We start from the raw sequence: 20,674 nt of genomic DNA, 5'->3' as shown, positions 1-20,674 counted from the left end.
CCTTCTGGTAGGCCAACATTAGCTCCTTAACTTTGCTAAAATAATTGTTTACTGGGTTGATAAAAATAAAGAATTTACATTTGGCAGACACTCATGCTCAAACTAACACTGATAAAACATTCAGCATTACGTTTTTTTTCAGTGTGTGTGTCACAAAGAATCACACCCAAAATCTTGGTTTAGCTAGTGCAATGCTGAACCAGTTGAGCCACAAGAACACAGATGGTATCAAGGTGAGGACGCTATAGCTGAAAAGTTCTCCAATAGCATTAAGAAAAAAGTTATATGAGGGAAGAAGAAAGAAATGTAATTTTCACTTTGTGGGGGGTTAGATGAGTTCAGCCCACTAGCCATCCTACGACTTCATTCGTCGATAATGGAAATCCAATTAACAGTTATTATCTGTCTGGAGATTGAAGATGAATGTAGTTTCAAAATCAATATAAGTTATTATCTGTCATGATGGAAGGCATATTCTTAAATGGTGTTATTACATTCAGTGACTGTTGGTGATAGTTCTCTATATCTCTTAAAAATGACTACGGTATAGCACCATTATATTGTCCAAATTAGTATACATTTTAATGTACTTGGTAACATTTCACATTTTCTGTTTGGCATGTTTAACGATTAAAAAATGCTGCTATGACATCTGCTTGAATTAATTTCATTTATGGGACTAATGCACTCTATCATATATAAAACATTGTCGATCGCTTTATAGAAGTGGAAAAATAGAGAGATTCCCCTAGAATCACACCATTCAAAAATAATGTAAGGTATGTTTCTAAGCCTTCTTGTCTGTCATGCCGTGGTTTAAAATGAAACAATTAAAAGCTTTTACATTGTTTGACTTGGGCTAAATTCACCAGACATTTCTTAAGCTTGGGCTTTTACAAAACCTTGCTTGGTACTTTTAGTTGTGCTGTGATCCATACAGCTTATTTGTTTTGAAAAGATAAAACTGAAAATAAATAGAACACATAGGCACGGTTTCACAGAAAATGGCTTAGCTTAAGCCAGGTAAATTTGTTTATGTATAGCTTTTAGTAAATGCTTTAGAAAAAAAACATTACTGGTGTGCATCTTGAGACAAAACAATGGCACTGACATATTTTAAGATTTTTTCAGGGCTAGTTATTTTAATTTCAGACAGCTCAAGCATTCATTTTAGTCTGGGACTAGTCTTAAAGGGATACTTCACCCAAAAATGAAAAATCTGTATAAATGTATTTGTTCTGATGAACACAGAGAAAGATATTTGGAAGAATGCTTATATTTATGTGAAATACACAACTATATACTCATGTTTATTATACATATGTTATTGAAATAATATTCAGCTATCCACATTCCCCTGCATACTTATATATAACACAGTATACTTTGGCACATCTGTACATACAATATACTGCCATTTGTCTAATATTGTCATATGTGCCTCGTCACTTTTTTAACCCATATGTGCGCTGGAAGCTTCTGTCACTAAGCCAAATGTCCAAGCACACTTTGCAATAAAGCTCTTTCTTATTCTGATTCTGAAACAGATCCTGCCCACCATTGACTCCCATAGTAAGAAAAAATACTGTATCATTTTTTTTTCTGTTGAACACAACAGAAGACATTTTGGAGAATTTAGGACAGCAAACAGTTCTGAGGCACTTTTGACTACCATTGTATTTTTTCCTACTATGGTAGTCAATGGGGGACAAAGTCTGTCTGGTTATAAGCTTTCTTCCAGATATATTTCAGAACAAATAAATGCATACAGAACTCGAAGAAAAGTAAACGATGACAGAATTTTTGGGTGAAGTATCACTTGAAGTATCACATACAAGGCGTCTGTGAAACTGGGCAAAAATGTAAGAATCCAGATAACCATTAATTGATCTGTGACATAAACAACACACCTTGAGTAATTTATCATCTAATGTATACATAAAATGCATATAATTAAATTATCTTATGCCAGGTATTCACATTTACAAAATCAATGCACAGTATGTAGGAAAATAATCAATTCATATGTCAAATCTCAAGACTTCAGACTCTTTCGATTCGCCCCCTATCGGTTCTCCGCGGAGTCGCGGTGGTCACTCTAAAATCTCATCAATTACTATCGGTTTGATCTTTTGGTTCACCCTTTAGGCTTTGTCGAAATCGATGATTGTGGACAGTAGGCATACAATAGCACCAAGTTTGAAAACATATTTTTATTCGTCCAAATCCACCGTTGTAGCCTAATACCTCTTTGTTACTTGGTCCATAAATGAAGATGTTTATTATATTAAGAGGCTAATGTTAATTTGCCCACCAAAAATCATTATTCAAATCAAGACAAGGTGTTTCATATAATTGTTGCAGTAAATTAGACTCATTGGTCTCGAGAATATCAATTATGCGCAATAAACAACGTAATGGTGCGCAAGCGAACGCGTCTCTAAATTACATTGCCGGCGTGACCTCCAAACTAAGAATTACAGCTCCGTTCCTGTACTTGTACGAGCTTGATGCGTGTTGGTGCGGGCACGAGTGAGGTAAAGTGGGTGTAGCTCTCGTCGCCGTGTTGAATAATTATTTGAGACAAGGGAGGCATTTTCTGACCAACACTGAAGACTTAGCAGCTCAAGGTTCGCGGACAGTTGAGCTGTAGAAAAGTCCCGTGAACGGATTCGATCTGGATTTTAGACAGGGTTGGACCAAGAACGCACGAGTGCAATGTTGAAACAGTGTATCCGCGTTCACAGATCTGATACAGAACATCGATACTTGTAACAATGTATGTGACGTTGAACTCTAAGTAGACCTGGAACGTGTTACAATGTATACAATCTTGAACTCTTTAAGTGGACCTAGACCTCACTACCTGCGATGATCTGTACGGGGAGAGACGAGAAAGCAACCCGTCATAGAAGCAGCAAGGACTGATGCGTTGTTGTTGTCGTCGTCTGTGAAATGATAACAAATGTACGACACGGAAAGGAACATGATTGAAAGGACCAGCAAATTTCTGTTGATCGTCGTGGGATCGGTGCTTTTCATGCTGATACTGTATCAGTACGTGGCGCCCGGGGTGATAAACTTCGGCTCCCCGCACGGATACCTTCTCGGCGAGGAAGATATGACCATTTTTCCCAGTCCGGATCCGCACTATGTGAAAAAGTACTACTTCCCTATTAGAGATCTCGAACGCAATATAGATTTCGAAATCAAAGGAGAGGACGTGATCGTGTTTCTCCACATCCAGAAGACCGGCGGGACCACCTTCGGAAGGCACCTGGTCCAAAATGTTCGCCTTGAGCTTCCGTGCGATTGTAGACCGGGGCAGAAGAAGTGTACTTGCTACCGACCGAACCGAAAGGAGACCTGGCTTTTTTCACGGTTCTCTACCGGCTGGAGTTGCGGTTTACACGCCGACTGGACCGAGCTCACCAACTGCGTGCCGGGAGTCCTCAATAAAAAAGAAAGCAAGTCGAAAAACTCGAGGTGAGGTTTTTATATTTTAACTCGGTTATCATTTCGACACATTCTGTTCGCAATGAGTTTAAATACCCCTGGAAGTTAAATGCTTGAAGGCAAATGTTTTGTTTATCGCAGCTTGTGTTTTTTAAAAAACAATTTATCTTCGTAAACTTGGGAAAGCAAACCGCTGGCATTGCGTAAACATTTTGAATTCAGTTTTTGTTCGAGGGATTAGTCTGTTTAGGGACGAGTTTAGACAGGCAGTTGTCAAAGAACAATTTGCTCCCACCTGTTTTTTAACATTATAAGTGAAGTATTTTTCGATGGAAGTTTCGGAGGATATCGTGCTGCACCGTTCATTTGTTTTAATATAACTCCTATCGCTTATGCACATGAATTAAGTTCATGTATTGAGAGAAAGATTAACATGTGGTTACTATGCTTCAATACAAGTAGGCCTACCACATTTTAACTATAGTTACTGTAGTAAAACCAGCCTTCATTTTCCTGAGGGTGTTGAGGCAGGATGGGCTTGCCCTTTTGCCCTCAAGATGTTGTCTCATACATCCACTGAAGTTCTGGTACAAAGTTATCTTTGTGACTTATTCGTAGTTTGGGGAAGATTTGTAATATTTGAATTGACAATGACTTTCCCAAGGGCACAATTATAACTGTTGAAGAATTCTTTCCAAACCGTGTTTGTGGAAGTGCTGTTGACTTTTCAGCTATTTGTTGCTATGAAATTTCACAAAGATTAGAACGTCTTCAACAAAGTTTTCTGTATCCTTTTTTTATGAATATGTGGCCTGTCGTGGTAAAGTAAAACCATGATAATTCACCCCTTTTTTGCTTTACAGTACGCGTGATCTTTTTTTTTTTATGTGAAGACATTGTGTCGGACTACTAGAAAACCAAAGCACTTTCACAGGAAAGTTCTTAAGCCGTGTAATCAGATGACAAGTAGGTTGTGTTTTAACACGCCTGTAAGAGAGCTGAAATAACATCTTTTGTTATATTTCTGTGCATATGAAAATCTAGCCCTAAATGTGGAAAGGACACAGTGACTCACGTTTCAGTGGGGCTGCTTGCGTGAAAGTGCACGTCCCACCATTTCACTTTCCCAGGTGGTTGTCGAGGGATTTTCCTATTAGGTGTTTTGTAGAATGACTAAGCATTCCAGACACTTTTAGCAAAATGACATTGAACATTTAAACCTTTAATCTTTGATGTTAAAGGGATAAATTCACACTACTGTAAAGACCTTCTCTGTGTTTGTGGAAATCACCGGATCGACCGGTATTGTGGAAGATCACAGCCATCGAGGATTGAACATTTGTTCGGCTGCAGGCTAGACTGATGAAAATGTGGAATTTTATGGATGGTTATGTCTAATCCTTGGGAGAGGGGGTTTAAAAGCCGACCCGACCAGTTTAATGGGCACCTTGCTGACTGAGTACATCACACATGAACGCGCGGGCCTAAGTGACTCGCACTACAGAGAGAGTCATCAGTTGTTACTAGCCAATCTCAATAGCCTCACACCGTCAGTCACATCTAAACTTAAACAAGCAAAGTGCACTTCACACTCCTCTGCCTTTGACTTGTTTGTGAGATATAAATGCTTTACGTACAGTAAATACATTACGTTTTTTAGCAATTTACATGGTAATCTAGATTTGTGGATGTGTAGAGGTTAGTATTTTTGGTAGAGGATGTTGCCAAGGTTATGGGTTCGTACTCAAAGAACACTTACTGGTAAAATGCATACGTTAAAGCATTGTATTTGGAGAAAATAATTTGGGGATTAAAAGTGATGTTTGGATCTATTAATATCTCGGTTCTATATTAAATAATGTTTAACTGATATAAAGAACATTTAATAGTAACTTATTCTCAGACATAGATAACTAGAAAGTGTTCATGAAAGCTTTAATGCTATTAGAATAATATAAATCTTTTGTTTCGTAGGTGATTAAAAAATATATTTATCTCAGCTGCTGGTTAACAATTGTTTGTAGTTGTACTTAAACTAGTTGTGCGTAGTTTTAATGGTGGAGGCAGAAGCTTGTTATGATTATCATAAACTCTAAAGCCTCATTATCAAGTTGTTCCTCTGGGTGGTGTTTTGACGATATAGAGAAAGAGAGAGAGAGATGCAATTTGACTCACAACCAGAAATAGAATAAGGTTAGTTAGCCCTTGAGGAAAAGCGGTAACTGCAGGTGTTTAAATGACGGGTGAAGCCGTTTTGACTCACCCCAATGTCTTTTTGACCTGGTTTCCACATGTTACTCTGGACATTTTGTATTAGTTCACCAGGACATGCACGCTAGTTAGTCAACACTTTCAAACAACTTGCAAAATACTTGCCAGCGAGTTTTTAACCAATTAACACTTATACATGTTTCAGGTTTCAAAGAATATTCAGTGTTCCGCCCTTTTCTGACCCATCACCCACACACATTTAGTTTTTACCTAAGCACACATCCATAGATGGCTTTAGGACCAATATGTCTGTAACCCCTGGCAACAGTCTGTTTACATCGTCTGCATGCTATGCGAGCTGCTTATCTTAACGATTATGCAGGCTGTTCAAAGGACACGGCACCATCCATAAACCTTTCAAGTATCAAAGGTCTATAAAAATTGGTGATCATGATGCAATAAGATTTATTCTTCTGTTTATTTCATGTGTATCATCACCACACATTTCTGCTTTGGAGATCTGGATCAGGCAGAACGGTGACATAGATTTAGACAGCTTTTGTGCTAAATATGGGCGTGAAGCTCTGTTGGGAGCAGTTCTGGAATATTATGTCAAACTATGTCCTTTTTGTGGATTGAATGGTTGTTGGAAGAGGGATGCTAAATGTGGCTGTATTCTGTCCCAAGTTGGTTTTCTGTCAGTCAAATAAAATGGCATAAACGTTCACATTAATGTTTGGAACACTTTCTCCCATCTAAATTGCTTTCAGTAACCACCGTCTAACGCGGAAGACCGAAGAAACCACTAGGATCAGAGTTTAAATATAGCTTCTCAATAGGCAAATTGTCTGTGTGATCTTGAAGAAGGTGCACGGACACGTAATAATAATGGGTTCGGATGCAGGTGGTGATTTAGTGAGCTAGAAAGACAGGACAGCAGCCTGCAACGGAACGGCCCAGCGGTAATCCACTAACTACCTGTCCGCAGAGACAAATGAGAGCTAGATTCTCTCAGACTTTCCCCCTCTCTTATTTCCTTTATTGTATTCTTGGCTGCATGTAGTCTTGTATTCATCGTCTCTCTCTATTTGCTTGTTGAGTGTGGCAGTCCAAGCAGTGCTGGTGCTGCTGGGCTGTACGGACACAACAGCTGTCATCTTCGTTCAGCGTTACTATGGTGTTTCTCTCCTTTGTAAAACTTCACACTTATAATCGCATTACTTGCTTAGTGAAATGATGCTGCCTACCGCAGTTCAGCTCTCACAAATGTAAAATTCGGTCACAATTACTTACCCTAATGTCGTTCCTATTTTTCTTTCTGTGGAACACAAAGACACAAAAAGAACTTCATGTAGTAACAGTGAATGGGGAACAGTCATGCTTTTTAAATCTAAAATTCAATTCTGTCATCATTCACTCGCCCACTTGTCATTTCAAACCTGATTGGCTTTCTTTCTTTTGCAGAACACAAGATATTTTGAAGAATGTTGGTAACGGCAGCACCCATTGTGTCCATGCAGTAGAAGTGAATGGTCATTTGCTGTCATTGTAAAGAATTAGACTTTTGCGATCAATGAAAAAAAGAAATTGGTTTTGCACAAAATGGGGGTGTGCTCAAAAAAGCAGACTAATGTGTCTGCTGTAAGGAAAACTATACAGTCTGTTATTGACAGCTGGGGTTACCTGGCATGCAAGTTTAATGCAGACGGCTGGACCCCTTAAGGCACAAATCTCCTGAAGCAGGCATGAAAGTGAATGAGCTCAGTATGAGCGCTGGTCTGTAGCGCTGGGAGACGCCAGGATGTTTGTGGCTAAATTGATTCAGACATTGTCAGGCTGTGATGGCTCACGGTTCGGTGAGAGCCACTCAGACGCACTTCGGAGGTAAATGGAGGATGCTTTCTTCAAGCCCACTATTGGTGATTTATCTTAAGGAATGCCATGCTGATGCAAAACTGATATTAGACGGACATTCAGAACCTCCATTTCTCGTTTTGAAATGTCTTTCCGGGCAGTATCAGCGTATACGTACAAAATACTACTTATCTACATGACTGTTGTGTACAAACTTAGTTGAAAGCCATAGGTGCTCCAGGGCTTGTTTGTAGCTCCGTATTAAGGTCAGTAGGTCAGGGATGCTGCTGAACCTCAGGATGATGGCGGCATCAGAGGCCACACACCGCATGACGGCAGAGCACGCAGCCACGTCCCCAAGAGCCGGGACAGCCTTAGTGTGTTAATCCAATCAGATCAGCAGGGGATTAGAGGACGTTGTCTCTAAAGACGCCCATAGAGTTACACTAATCTCTTTAGCAATGTCCGCGAGTCTCTCTCTCTCTAGTGTCATTTAGAAAGAGAATCAGTTCTAAAGTTTACTTGTGGTTATTTAAATTAAAGATGACTGAATTTTCATTTGTGAGAATACACACTCTTCATCACAACTCGTGACAAACTTGAAAGTCATCTCCTACATGTGAAACTTTTGTCCGTACCAAGCCAAGCAACGCTTACATTCCAGACTAAATCTTGTTCGGCACCAAAGTAGAAATTGATGCTTACATATGCGTTACACTTTTAATGGTAAAACGACCTGCTTGAATTCTCCCCTCGCTGCCTCAGTGATCAGATGACTGATCTTCACATCATTCGTCTGGACTCAGTGCTGTATGAAATTGAATTTAGGCAAAGCGAAGACCGCAAGATGAGGATTAAAAACAGCGGATCATTTTAGCCCACTAAAGAGAAAAATGTTCATCCCTTTGAGGAAATAAGGATTAAACACAAGGAATCGTACGCTGGGTTTGCCACACGGGAAGTGCACAGAGTTTGAGAAAGATCGAGTGTCAAAGAAAAGCTATTAGACGCATCTCTTGCCTTTATTGCTTGCCTCATCTAACATCAAGGGCAAAATGACAGTTATGTTTTCTAACCTTTTCATTTCGTTGAATCATCTTGGCATGAACTTTGATTTCCTCGGACGCCTTTGTGATGTGAAAATGGATGACATGGTTTCTCGGACGAGAATGAGATGTCCACGGTAAATGACATCTTATTTAGCAGGTCTCTGGAGCTATACTGTTACGTGCAGGAAATGGGCCGTCCGGCGGTCCTTCAACAGATTGCTGCTTTACAAGGGCAACTTACAAGGTAATGAGTGGTTAGCAGGAGACTCTCTTTAATTATGTCTTGATGGTCTCTCTCGAGTGAGTCTGATGGACAGCTAAGGGTTATTGTGTCCCTCTTTGTGTGTGTGTGTCTGGATGTTTTAAGCACCGGCCGGTTTATGTCTCACACTTTCTCTTGTATTTTTAGACCAATCCAAATCTAGAGGCCCATCTCAAGGCGCACTAATAATAGGACAGGAGCCTATTATAACGATGACATGCAATCTGTCCTGCTGGACAGCCCACCCCTTCCTCTCTCTATTCTCTCTCTCTCATTGCAGAGACTAGGCTCATGCTATCCTCATTAAAACATGGTCTTATTTAATCTTGTGAAAAACGACTGATGAAGATAAATTTGTGTGGTACGATGACCTGTGACCAAAATGGTCGCTTCCAATTGAGTTTATTATCAAACTGTCAGGCAGGTCAACATATTTGCACATGCATATTTAGTGGTGTGTGTTTTTTTTATTTGACTGCAATGAACGTCATTGGTGACATTGAAATACACCGACTGTTACCCACACTTGGGCCCACAGGGTTTCATTTCTTTTTTTAAATAACAGTTAAACCAATGATTAAACATTTTATTAAAGCATTATTTTTTGTTTTATTTATTTTCTGAATCACAAATAGACTGCACATCTGCTTTTTCAAAGAAAAAATCGTTTTAATGCCAAAAACATCATGGAAGCAGCTGATCCAGACATGATGATTTGCATCTTGGGCAACACACCGGATCCCGTTCAAAACTGGCTTGATTCAGAACTGGATAGAAAGGTGTGAAAAGGAACCGAGCGCAAAGTCTGTTCAGGGTAGTGTGGAGCTTCTGCCATTTGGAAGAGAACGGTTGCATGGAGCTGCCCAAATGGTTATTATAGGGTTTTCTTAATTTGCTCTGATTTACTGAATTCAGTCTTGATTTACTGAATTCAGTCTACATACATTCACCACCTACTGTCTTTACTGGTCAGCTTGTCAACACTCGTGCAGTAATTCCTGTCTCCCTTCGGCTTCTGTCTGGCTTTACTGTGAAACCTGAACAGGGATCCTACCATCCGCACCAGACTGATTCCTTTTGCATGGCATAAATCTTCCCGCAGCTCCGCTAATGCCTCGAGATCAGAGCTGGGAGAGAATCTTCTTCATCAGCCCAGCAGCGGGGCATCCAATCCCACGCAGCTGATTCCTTGCCGATCTGAGCTAACGGCATCTGTTATTCTAACGCGTAAGATGTTAAATAAAGAAAGGAAAGGCTGGGCTTGTGGAAACCGATCATTTGGCTTCCGTCGAAAGCGTTTGCGGATTTTATTTCTTGTGGTTGCTGAGCAGATGTCTTCATCCGGCGAGAATAGGGTTCTGTGAAATTTGGACTGGCATTCTGTTATTAGGCATCTGCATGGTGTTGCCTGATATGTCTGCGCAGCAGTTGAGGGATTTAAACGTGCTGTTTAGCTTCTTGCGCAATTGGTATACAGTGAAAATATGGGAGGAACGTCAAAGAGAGGATAGGCCATAAAGACAAACTTAAAAGAATAGTTCACCCCCCAAATTTATTTGTCTTTAAACTTGTGTGTTAAAATGGATGGATGGTGTGTGGTATGCAAGTGGCATTGTACAGGTCTCCATCTTTCTGAACTTGAGACATAACCCAAGCCGGAACGCAAGAGAGCGAAAACTATAAAACACACATCACTGGAGATATTATTACCCATTTATGGTACTATTTATACATGTGCTGGGCCTGCAGTATATCCAGGGAAAGTGAGGTCACATATGTTACGATTGCTGGAGGGTGGTTTACATTATACAGAGCATGTTTTATTAATACTATGATGGAGGTCAATAATAGGCGGCTTTTTTGTAGATTCTTGGTTTGGTGGAGGGCAGATCACCGGCTCGCCTGCAGCTACTTGGGGATGTGGGTGGCTTTGCTTTGTGTTTTCCAGGACATGAATCAGACAGGCGGTAAACAGGGTTTAGGGCGAGGATCTTTGTTGTTTTGACAGAGGTTTGTTTGGAATGAATGTATGAGGTGGGGTGAGTATGCGAGGACGGTAGGTAGTGATTAAATTGATAGGAAGAGAAACGGCGTGTGTGTGTGAGAGAGAAAGAATGGGAGAAGTGATAAATGGATAAATCCAGCCACATTGATGACAATACAGGAGATTTACAGTGACCTCCAGAACTGTCTGTGAAGAGTAATTGTGGGGAAAAGATTGATGGTCTATTGCCTCTCTTCAAAGTAGTAGGATGGAGTACAAGGATCTATCTATCTATCCATCCACCTTCCTACCCGTGTGGCTGTCTGTCCATCTGCTTTATGTTGTCATACTCTCTTTATGACTGTTTTTAAATGAACTGTCTACTAAATTGTTGATTTGACCGTATAAATCTTGTTTGTGTTGCTTATAGGAGCACTGATAATATATCTGGTATGACTCTTCTCTCTCTGTTGTGTTTTGCTGTAAAGTTTTGTTTGGTTCTTCGGTTATGAAGATGTCACTCATTGCTGAATTGGAAATGACTTAAGTATTAACTTTAAACTCTTCACCTCAAATTGGACTTGCTGTTATTGGATCCCATTATGAACCTATTTTGAAAAAAAAACAGTTCAATTGCCTTGCAACGTGAACATGATTGATATCAGTGACCTACTGGAATAAAGTCAATAATACAGGGGATGTTTTGGAGCTTTGCTTTTAATATTACATAAATCAATAATAAAGCCAGCTAGCGAGATATGACCTGAAAGGTGCGCTTGGACTGTACAAACCCTGAGTTTGAGATGATATTTTGGGTGAACTGTTCCTTTTAGGAGCATAGGAGAGCCAGTCTCCAAGTTCTTCAGGTTTGATTGTGTGTGTTTGTTAAAATTACACGGCGTGTGGACCGTTATGAGTGTGTTTGGTTTTAATATGTCTGGATCTTTATCGCCTTCGGGAGACCATGGGGAGCTTTGCTGAACTACTCTCTAAATTGACAAGAAGATTGAATTTGGAAAATGGATGATGAAAATGAAATGCTATTGCAATATTAATTTTGTGCTTTGTGCTGCTGACTGGTCACCCCCACACCCACATTTCCCTGTTCTGCTTTTCTTAAAGAGAAAGTCTCACGTATACTTGACAGCGCAGCTGTGTCAGAGCGAGACCGTTTCCACGAACTGATGCATTTCTATTGATGATCAAACTTCTATTGAAGTTGCTTCTTGGAGCAAAATGAAAAGAAATGGAAAGAACAAACGTTCCCACTACAGCAACATTAAATCAATCTAGTCGTATGTTATTAAATGTTCTCAAGTGTTACGATGTGCATGTGCAACAAGAATGAGATTGAGATTGAACGGTGAAAAGGTATTCTTGGAAGATTTTCCAGAAAATAAAGATTGACAAGTGAGTCATGCAGTAAGAGTACAGAACTAAAATGAACGTTGAAAGCACAGCTCATGGCTGGAATACACTTGCAGACTTTTTGAAAGTTTCAGATAGAAACACACTTACTGATCGAATCTGCAGACTGACAAAGACTTTCAGCAACAAGTCCAGACTAAAAATCTGGGCAAATCTGAGCAAAAGTCTTGTCTTGGAAGTGAGTAAGATTTACATTCACATATTTCTGACTTCCTATTACAGATGTTAGATTCGCAGTTTAAGCAATTGTTTAAATCTCTTTAAAGCGTGAGTTCACCCATAAATGCAAGTTTTCATCATTTACTCACTCTCTTGTCATTTCAAACCTGTATGACTTTCTTTCTTCTGCAGAACACAAAAGAAGATATTTTGAAGAATGTCGGTAACCGAATAGCACCGCCACCGATTGACTTGCATAAATCTTTTGTCCGTACAAAATAAGTGAATGGGTACCGCCATTGTTCGGCTACCAACCTTCTTCAGAAAGTCATCATATCGCTTCAGATATGATATTGTGAAAAAATCTGATGAGCAGGAGACAGCCGACAATCTCCATTTGCTGTCCGTTTTTGTCTCATGCTGTCTAGAAGCAACAATTGAGTTATTTAAAAGATCTCACTTGTAACTGTGGGTTGTTAGATTTGGCACCGAAGGAATCTTGTGAACTACGCCAGCCTGTTTGACAAGCACGATAATTGAATTGTCTAAAATGCAAATCCATCTCAACGTCTTCTGAAGTAAATGACCAGCACAAAGTAATAAAGATCCACCTTTTTGAAGCTGCAGATATGTGCAGGGAATTGTGGGTAATTGTTATTGTAAGCAGATAAATACACTCTTAACATCTGCACGCTGCATTTTGTGGTTACTCTATGGTTTGAAAGGGAAGGGAAGACTGGCATCCTGTCAATCAGTTTTGGTCTTGTTTTTGAAAGGCATCTGTATATATCTTTTTTGAGCACAGCTGGTGGGTGCATTGAAAGTTCAAAGTGAGAGACACAAATGAACGATCTTTTGCCTTCCCATTAGGGGTTTGGTTGACCAGATCTGGTTTGTTTTATTTAATGAAAAGCTTCATGCAACCCAAAGGCATATTCAAAGGGGTTGTTCACCCCAAAAGTAAAAAAATGTTTCATTATTGTTTTATGTCTTTTCATGACTGTCTTGCATCTGCAGAACACAAAGATGATATTTTGAAGAACATTGGTAACCAAACAACATCGGACCATTGTTGACTTCCATTGTATGGACACGTTTATCAATATATTTTTTTGTGTATCACAGAAGACAATTTTGAATGACATAGGGGTGAAGAAATGATGACAGATTGTTGTTTATTTTTGGGTGAACTGTCCCTTTAAATCCGAGATTTTGTTCATGTAAACCACAATATGGGTTGTGGTTAATGTTTACACAATTCAGAAGTGCTTTAGATAACACATAGTATGCTTTCCAAGTTTGGTAGTAACAGAATCAAAGTAAAGTGAAAACTGTTTTCCATTTTGCTTTCTGATTTCAATGTTTGTTGCCAGGCGACCGTCCTACTAAATGAAATAAGTCAGTCTGGGTGCTCATTGGTTGACTTTGTCTTATACAGTATGTATTGCGCTTGAGGGCAAGTTTTTCTTTGAAACGCTGTACTGATCAGACTGGTTTTTACCAGGGTATGGATGTTCAGTGGTGGTTAGATTTATTTGAAATACAAAGAATTAAGCCATCCATCACGTTTATCAACGGTGCATGTCCACACAGAACCAGCCTGGCTGTTCAGTCAATATCCCTGAGACGGAGCTTTCAAAAGTTTGTTCATTGAAAAAACTGCTGAAGAATTTTTTTTGTGAAGGATAGCGCCCACTGCTTTGTATAGGCCTTTGAAATGTGATGATGTGATTGAAAGCTAAACACGCAACCTTTCTAGAAGATCAAATGACAGCAGTTCTTCATCCCTCCAGTGTGCCATATTTTCCCTGGCTCAGCATCGATGTACAAAAAGCGCCAATTCTTCTTTAGATTTTTTTTGGAGTTTCCTCTTTAACTCCACGTTTTCTTTCATCTTTGTTTTTTCTAAGTATGTGCATGGGGTTTGAATGTGTGAGTAGGTGCCGTGCACGCTACAGACGGTTGACTTCAAAGAACCGTCAGCGTCAGGTCATATAACGCACCAGCGTCTGTGTAAATGATTAGTGGTGTATGTGATTTACAGTATGTGACCTGCTCCGCACGACACCGCAGCGTGATTTACTCTGCTTCCATTTTAACGTCACATCACTTGGTTATTTTATTTGCATCAATTACTTCCTTCTTTTACCAGTCGCCAGGGTCACGTGGAGTTTTGCAGCATACGGTGTTGAAACAGAGGGTTGATTTAAAAAAAAGTGTATTTGATGACGCAACTTCTGGAACAAATAGTGTAGATCTCTGGAGATTTAACAAATGAGCTTTTTTCAGAAGCATGTTGCAGAACTGGACTGACCTCATTTTATTGGAGGAATGTAATTATAGAGGCTCAGATTTTACGCTTAAGATTGCATTTAAAGTATTTGTACACTAGCGTGACATTTACGTTTCTATGCCTACGGAAATCGTGTCGTTTACAGTAAGCATAGTTGCAATGTTGTATTTTGGCATATTGGGTGTGTTTGGTTTATTTACATATTTGCCATGTGATTGAACCAAGGTGCAGACCTGATGTGGACAGAACTAAAAAACCTACAGAGATCTGTTTTGAATTGAATCTGGACGTGTGGCTTTACTGGAACATGTTTAGTGTGATGAACTGCCCACCTGTGGTCACTCTGCTGAGACACCTGTGTGAACCTGAGGGGACCCGATATCATACATCTTCTAAAAATGGACAGTTGGTGAGTTTGGATCTCTGAACAGGATGTTCTCTGGTCGAGTGGCCCCGTGAGCGTGAAACACAAAAGGTGATCAGTGATTTATTGTGTCAATTATCACCTTCTGTGTCCCAAGCGGCTGCGGTCCAGATGGTCTTGCTATTACGACGCGTAAATTACACTTCAAAGTGCAGCCGCTCCTGAGCTCTGAATCTGCATATTTGCCGTTTAAATGAATGACAAAAGGAAAGATATTGTGTGTTTAGTTAGGAGATTGCAAAGCTTTTTCATTGCTTTTTAGATGGAATTGGTTAGACATTTATCTGTCATTTGTGTTGGTGTGTGGAGAGCATGTGCTATGAACACGTCCAATTAAATAAACTCTTATTTTATTAGTTTACATTGTCAATATCACATTATAAATTGTTCATAACAACAATGCTAAGGATAATTTTATAGCTAGTGTTTTTTAATATTGTAAATACCAATATTTTAACATGTTCGCATTATTTAAGAGGCCAGTGCATGGACTTTAGTGGCATCTAGTGGTGAGGTTGAGAATTGCAACCAATGGCTCACTTCACCCCTCCCTTTTAAAGCACTACAGTGGCTGGCACATTACAAAGATGTCTTCACAATTTGGCTTCTTTGCCAAAGGAGATGACATGTTTACGAAATGCGCTCTGTAGAGCAGTTTGTCCGTTTAGGGCTACTGTAGAAACAACATGGCGAATTCCATGTAAGGGGACCCGTGGCATATGAAGATTGAAATGGCTCATTATAAGGTAATAAAACAATAACGCTTCATTGTGTGAAGTCTCTATACACATCTGTAGACATAGTTGTATATTACTTTGCATTCCTGTCAATAGATCCTCCAAAAAACACATTGGATCTTTAACAAAAAAGCAACTGGATTTAAAAATAAGCAATGAAACAAAAGCAATACCTTTTTTTTTCTTTTCTGCATCTCACACATACTTTACTTCACTGACACTTTTGTCTTCTCAGTTACCAAGTATACAAACTTTCAAAACTTAATTCGTGGCTAAATAGATGGTAGAGATGAAAATAATTAGAGGGACATTTGTAAAGATGTATCAATAATTTGTTCTAATAATTATTAGAATAGTTTGTGATTGTTTCTTTATTTGTTTTCATTATCATAAAATATATAAATGTCAAAAATAATAGGCCTATAGTTTTAAATATTCTAAGTTTGACTGGTGTTTTCGTCAGTACAAGTGTGTTTGTGTTTATCCTGAAGCAGGCACTTTCATCCTGTCATCATTTATTTGGGTCAGACAACCCGCAAGCTTTGATTGATGGCTTTAACTTCCTTCAGCAGGTGTAGAAGAATGAGCCAAAGCCTCGCTGCCTTCATCTCCAGTTTCATTAAACACCGAAGCTTTTAGCAGCAGCTCACGCTGAACCGAATAAAGCAGGAATCGCATTTAAGCATTTTTCAGGGAAGCCTTGGCTTTTCAAAGATTTGGGAGCTGGAAAAACAGCTCAGCTAAGATTCTTTTTAAAGGATAGGATTTACAGAGGGCAGATATTTACCCTTTTATCAGGTTTGCTTTGAGCTTCCCCCCTAAAGGGATAATTAAGAAAAATTAAGATGACCCCGTTCAACTCCATGTATGTTCACTCTTTCCTGTTGGAATAAAGCGCTTAACCCTAAGATGTCACCATTCATGCTAACAATGCTTCAGTTTCACCCAGTATCCCATACTAATGGGTAGGACATGGGTTTTAGCAGTCATGTTTTGAAATGTCAAGGGACTTGCTTCTTTTGTAACACAATTAGAATTCAATGATGGCTTAGGGATTCTCCCAATAGATAGACCCGTTTCTAAATGACATGCTGTTTTTAAATAGAATTTGATTATAGACAGGAAATCATTGGAAATCATTTAACTGCTGGGATGCCAGAAAAAAACAAAATAACCTTTACATATAAAAAATGTACATATTTTTGTAACACAAATGTAAATTTGCTGTTTGTTTCTGTAATTTGTCATTTCTTACTGCATTTTGCTACAGTGGTGTTTTTTTACTCGGAAACAAGAAGAAAAAAACTAATTGTAATTTAAGGTGGAACATGAATTAAGACAATCCAGATATTATTATTTTATTAAGCTATATAATGAAATGAATATTTCACCCAAAACGAATTTTCTCTCTTCATTTCTCTTGCATTTATATTATAATGAACACTTTAGTTATTTTCAAAAATATTAAGATAATACTATGGTTGTGTACCATAAAGATAGAAGTCTATCGCACCTGGGAAAGCATTAGGGTGAGTACATTTTCATTTACGGGTGAGGTTTTCATGAGCAGAGAACGTCAGATAATGAGAAATTGGAAATTGTTAAAGAAAATGTACTTTAAATGTTTACATAATGTGCAGTGATGATTCATTCATAATAAATCCAGGAACATTTATTAAGAAAGGTCATAGTCCATCACGTAGTCGATGTAGAAATCATAATGTGTCTTGACATGCTTTTGTCTCTCCCTTTGTTATTATAGCAGCTCTTGGGTTGCTTTGGCCTTGTCTTATTCTTGGTTTCTCTGAATGACATGCTCGCCCTAACTGTAGGATGTAATTAAGCAGGACACGATACAGTGAGCAGATGTTTGTGGTCTGTGGCGTGGGTTGGATACGAGTCTCCAGATTAACAAATCACTGTCATGGTCTATCCTTGAACATTATGATAACAGTAGCCATTAAGAGTAGACGTGGTGTTGTTTCGACACGGCAGTGGCAGGTGGCATCATGACCCAATGAGGCTCTTTTGTCCATTATTACATTATCTGACATTTTCCGACATGCGTTGTTTTAGAGCCATCTGGACCGACTCACTCTCATCTTGTGCCTCTTCTTTTTTACTTTTAAAGGTCAGAGGTCAGCTGCAATCTGAGTCTGCTTGTGAGTGATAACCAGCACCAACGTTAGGCCTATAGGTCAAAGGTCATGTGGGGTTAATCCCAGAGGGGGATAAAAGTAAAGCTCTTCTTTCATAGCGTTCCGCCCCCTGTCAGAACGATTAGATTGTTTTTCCAGAAGGACAGCAGGTCTGACTGGCCAGAGGCAAAGGATCTGGCTGGGCACTGGTGGGGTCAGGAATTGATCGAGTGGTGAAACGGTGATGTAGTGCCCAGTGTCCGATTTAAAGACCTTTGTATGACGGTTCAAACTAAAGCAGTGATTCTCAACCCGGGGTTCGGCACGAAAACAGGTCACAGGGAAAATTATCCTAAAAGCCGAAAATAAAGTGCCGTGAACCATATAATCATACGTTAGTACAACACCAAACAAGAAATTCTATGATCTTTAAGCGAAGAGAAAATGATTCCCCTATCTTTTGTTGTTTATGAAACATTTATATATTAACATAATATTCTTCCTGTTTTTGTTGCAGAGATGATATTTAAAACTTTTCAAACATTTTCAAAATGGTACAATTAAATTCATATTTTAATCATTTCAGAATATCGTTGCCTGTGCAGTTTACGTTTGACGTTTGACTTTCTCTGGACAATTTTGTTTCTGCTTCTGGTTTCCACGAGTATGCAGCGTAAAATCTACGTCCCGAAGCGAAAGCAGTTCAGAACCACTGAATTCCAAAACTGTTTAGCTACTTTGCCGCAGTTCTTCGCAGAAGCTACCACTCGCTCTTTTTTTGCGTTCTCCTTTCTGAGATTAACTTTGCCATTTAATGCCCATTAGGTAGATTGATTGTGTCCGTGTTATTGTAAATGGCAGTGTTGGGTTGGTGCCCCTTTTTATAAACTCTGTTTTTAATCTAGCAGAAAGGTTCATGCATCTGTTCATTTTTCATCCTGGCGGCTGGCGCGGATTCATCGTAGCAACATATGGTAGAATTACCCAAAAGCCGCTGGTTCGTCACCTGTTTTATAAAAAACGACACTGCTTGAGAGTGCTCGAGTGGGCATGGATGAAAAGGGTTGAAACATGGTCCTGTGAAAAACAACAGGTGCTGAGAAAGGCTTCTCTGTTTGAGGGAATGTCATCCGGTTCATGAGGAATTCTAGGTGCGTTTGTTCACGTAGCTGCTGGAGTGTGGCACAAGCAACGCCAAGATCATGTTTATTTCATTTCTGATTGCTGGAAACCCAGGGTTTATAGGTCTGTTTGTAATGTCCCTTAATTCACACATAATCTCTCATGCAATCCTGTTAGTGTAATGTTGACACTAGTAATCTGAGTTAAACACATGTAGCACAAATCTCGTATTCAAATGCACACATGGCCACCTGCTTAAATGTGATAAAAGAAAGAGACTTCATTGACCTTCATTTGTCATTGTCTGTATTAGACACATTTTTTATTAAGAATTAGTCATTTCCACACAGTCTGAGATGTTATGCATTGAAGTTTCTTTCCTTTCATCATTTACTCACCTTCATGTCATATTAAACCTGCATGACTTTCTTTATTCTGCAGAACACGAAAGACAATATTTTGAAGGACGTTGGTAACCACACAACATTGGCACCCATTGACTTCCATTATACGGAGACAAAACCACAGAGACATTTCTCAAGAGTCATACAGGTTTAAAATGATTTGAATGTAAATAAATGCTAGAATTTAATTTTGGGGTAAACTGTCCCTTCAAGTATGATGCTCGCATTATAAGTTATCAGTTTTGTACTGACATTCTTATCATGCGCACACACAACAGCGGGACACCTTCATGGCACAACTTCATAAAGTTTGAATCTTGTATTTAAACTTTCTTTGACACCGGCTTAGACACAGAGTTGATATATTTAAACACCTGTACATATAATACATACAGTACAATATACAGCGGATTAAGACAAATTTCCCCCTCATGCTGTCTCTCGGCACCTCTACTCAAGGTAAAAACATTTGTTTTTCTCAGTCGCAGTGTCTCATTTGATCTTATTAATCTGTATGAGGTATTTAAAAGGTCTCTGATCACACTGCCAATATCGGGCCCTTCTGTGACAGTGGGCCTGCCATGAGACCATCTGGGTCTTTGGTTTACTGCTCTACTCTAGTCTGCTTTGATGTGGACGACTCGCACACAGTTATGGAAGCTCTGCGTATTCATTAGATCGCTTTTCATATTTCCACATGTATTTCGTTTATGTACTTGGCAGACGTTTTCATATCCGAGAGACTTATGTAAGTGCTGCTGATATGAAACGTATATTATAAATTGACAGATGATGTATGTTTTGTATTGCACCGTGTCGTATCCTGGCACAGTGCAATATAGAAACAATTGACAAGACGTTTTGTCTATTAAATGGTTTTCGTTTCCTTGCAGCTTTGTTTTCAGTGGGCACAGAAAGGTCTCTTTTGTTTGTTGTTTGTTTGTTCGGTGAGGACGGAAAATTACAAGTTAGGGAATTATATTTATTTTCCAGTTTCAATAAGTCAATAAGTATTAAAACTATGATATAATAGCTTTTAAAGGCATCGTTTACCCCAAAAATTTAATTCTCTCATCCTGATGTCAAATCAAATCTGTATGACTTTGCTTCTTCTGAAGAAAACTAAATATATTTTGGAAGAACATTGGTTTCA

At 39.1% G+C, this 20,674-nt stretch overlaps 1 protein-coding gene across 1 annotated transcript in view; it reads left to right on the top strand.

The window, feature by feature from the left end:
* Nucleotides 1-2,515: 2,515 nt before the first annotated feature.
* hs6st1b (heparan sulfate 6-O-sulfotransferase 1b) overlaps nucleotides 2,516-20,674 on the top strand; it is a 40,101-nt gene continuing 21,942 nt past the window's right edge. Inside the window, exon 1 of the mRNA XM_079487611.1 lies at nucleotides 2,516-3,486. Within this exon, the coding sequence (XP_079343737.1) occupies nucleotides 2,966-3,486 (521 nt within the window). The 5' untranslated portion in view covers nucleotides 2,516-2,965. The remainder of the gene's footprint in view (nucleotides 3,487-20,674) is intronic.

This window comes from Barbatula barbatula (assembly GCF_947034865.1).
Source record: "Barbatula barbatula genome assembly, chromosome: 23".
In the NCBI taxonomy this organism is placed as follows: Eukaryota; Metazoa; Chordata; class Actinopteri; order Cypriniformes; family Nemacheilidae; genus Barbatula; species Barbatula barbatula.
The sequence above is the reverse complement of the archived record's forward strand: the minus strand, read 5'-3'. Positions and strand labels throughout refer to the sequence as shown.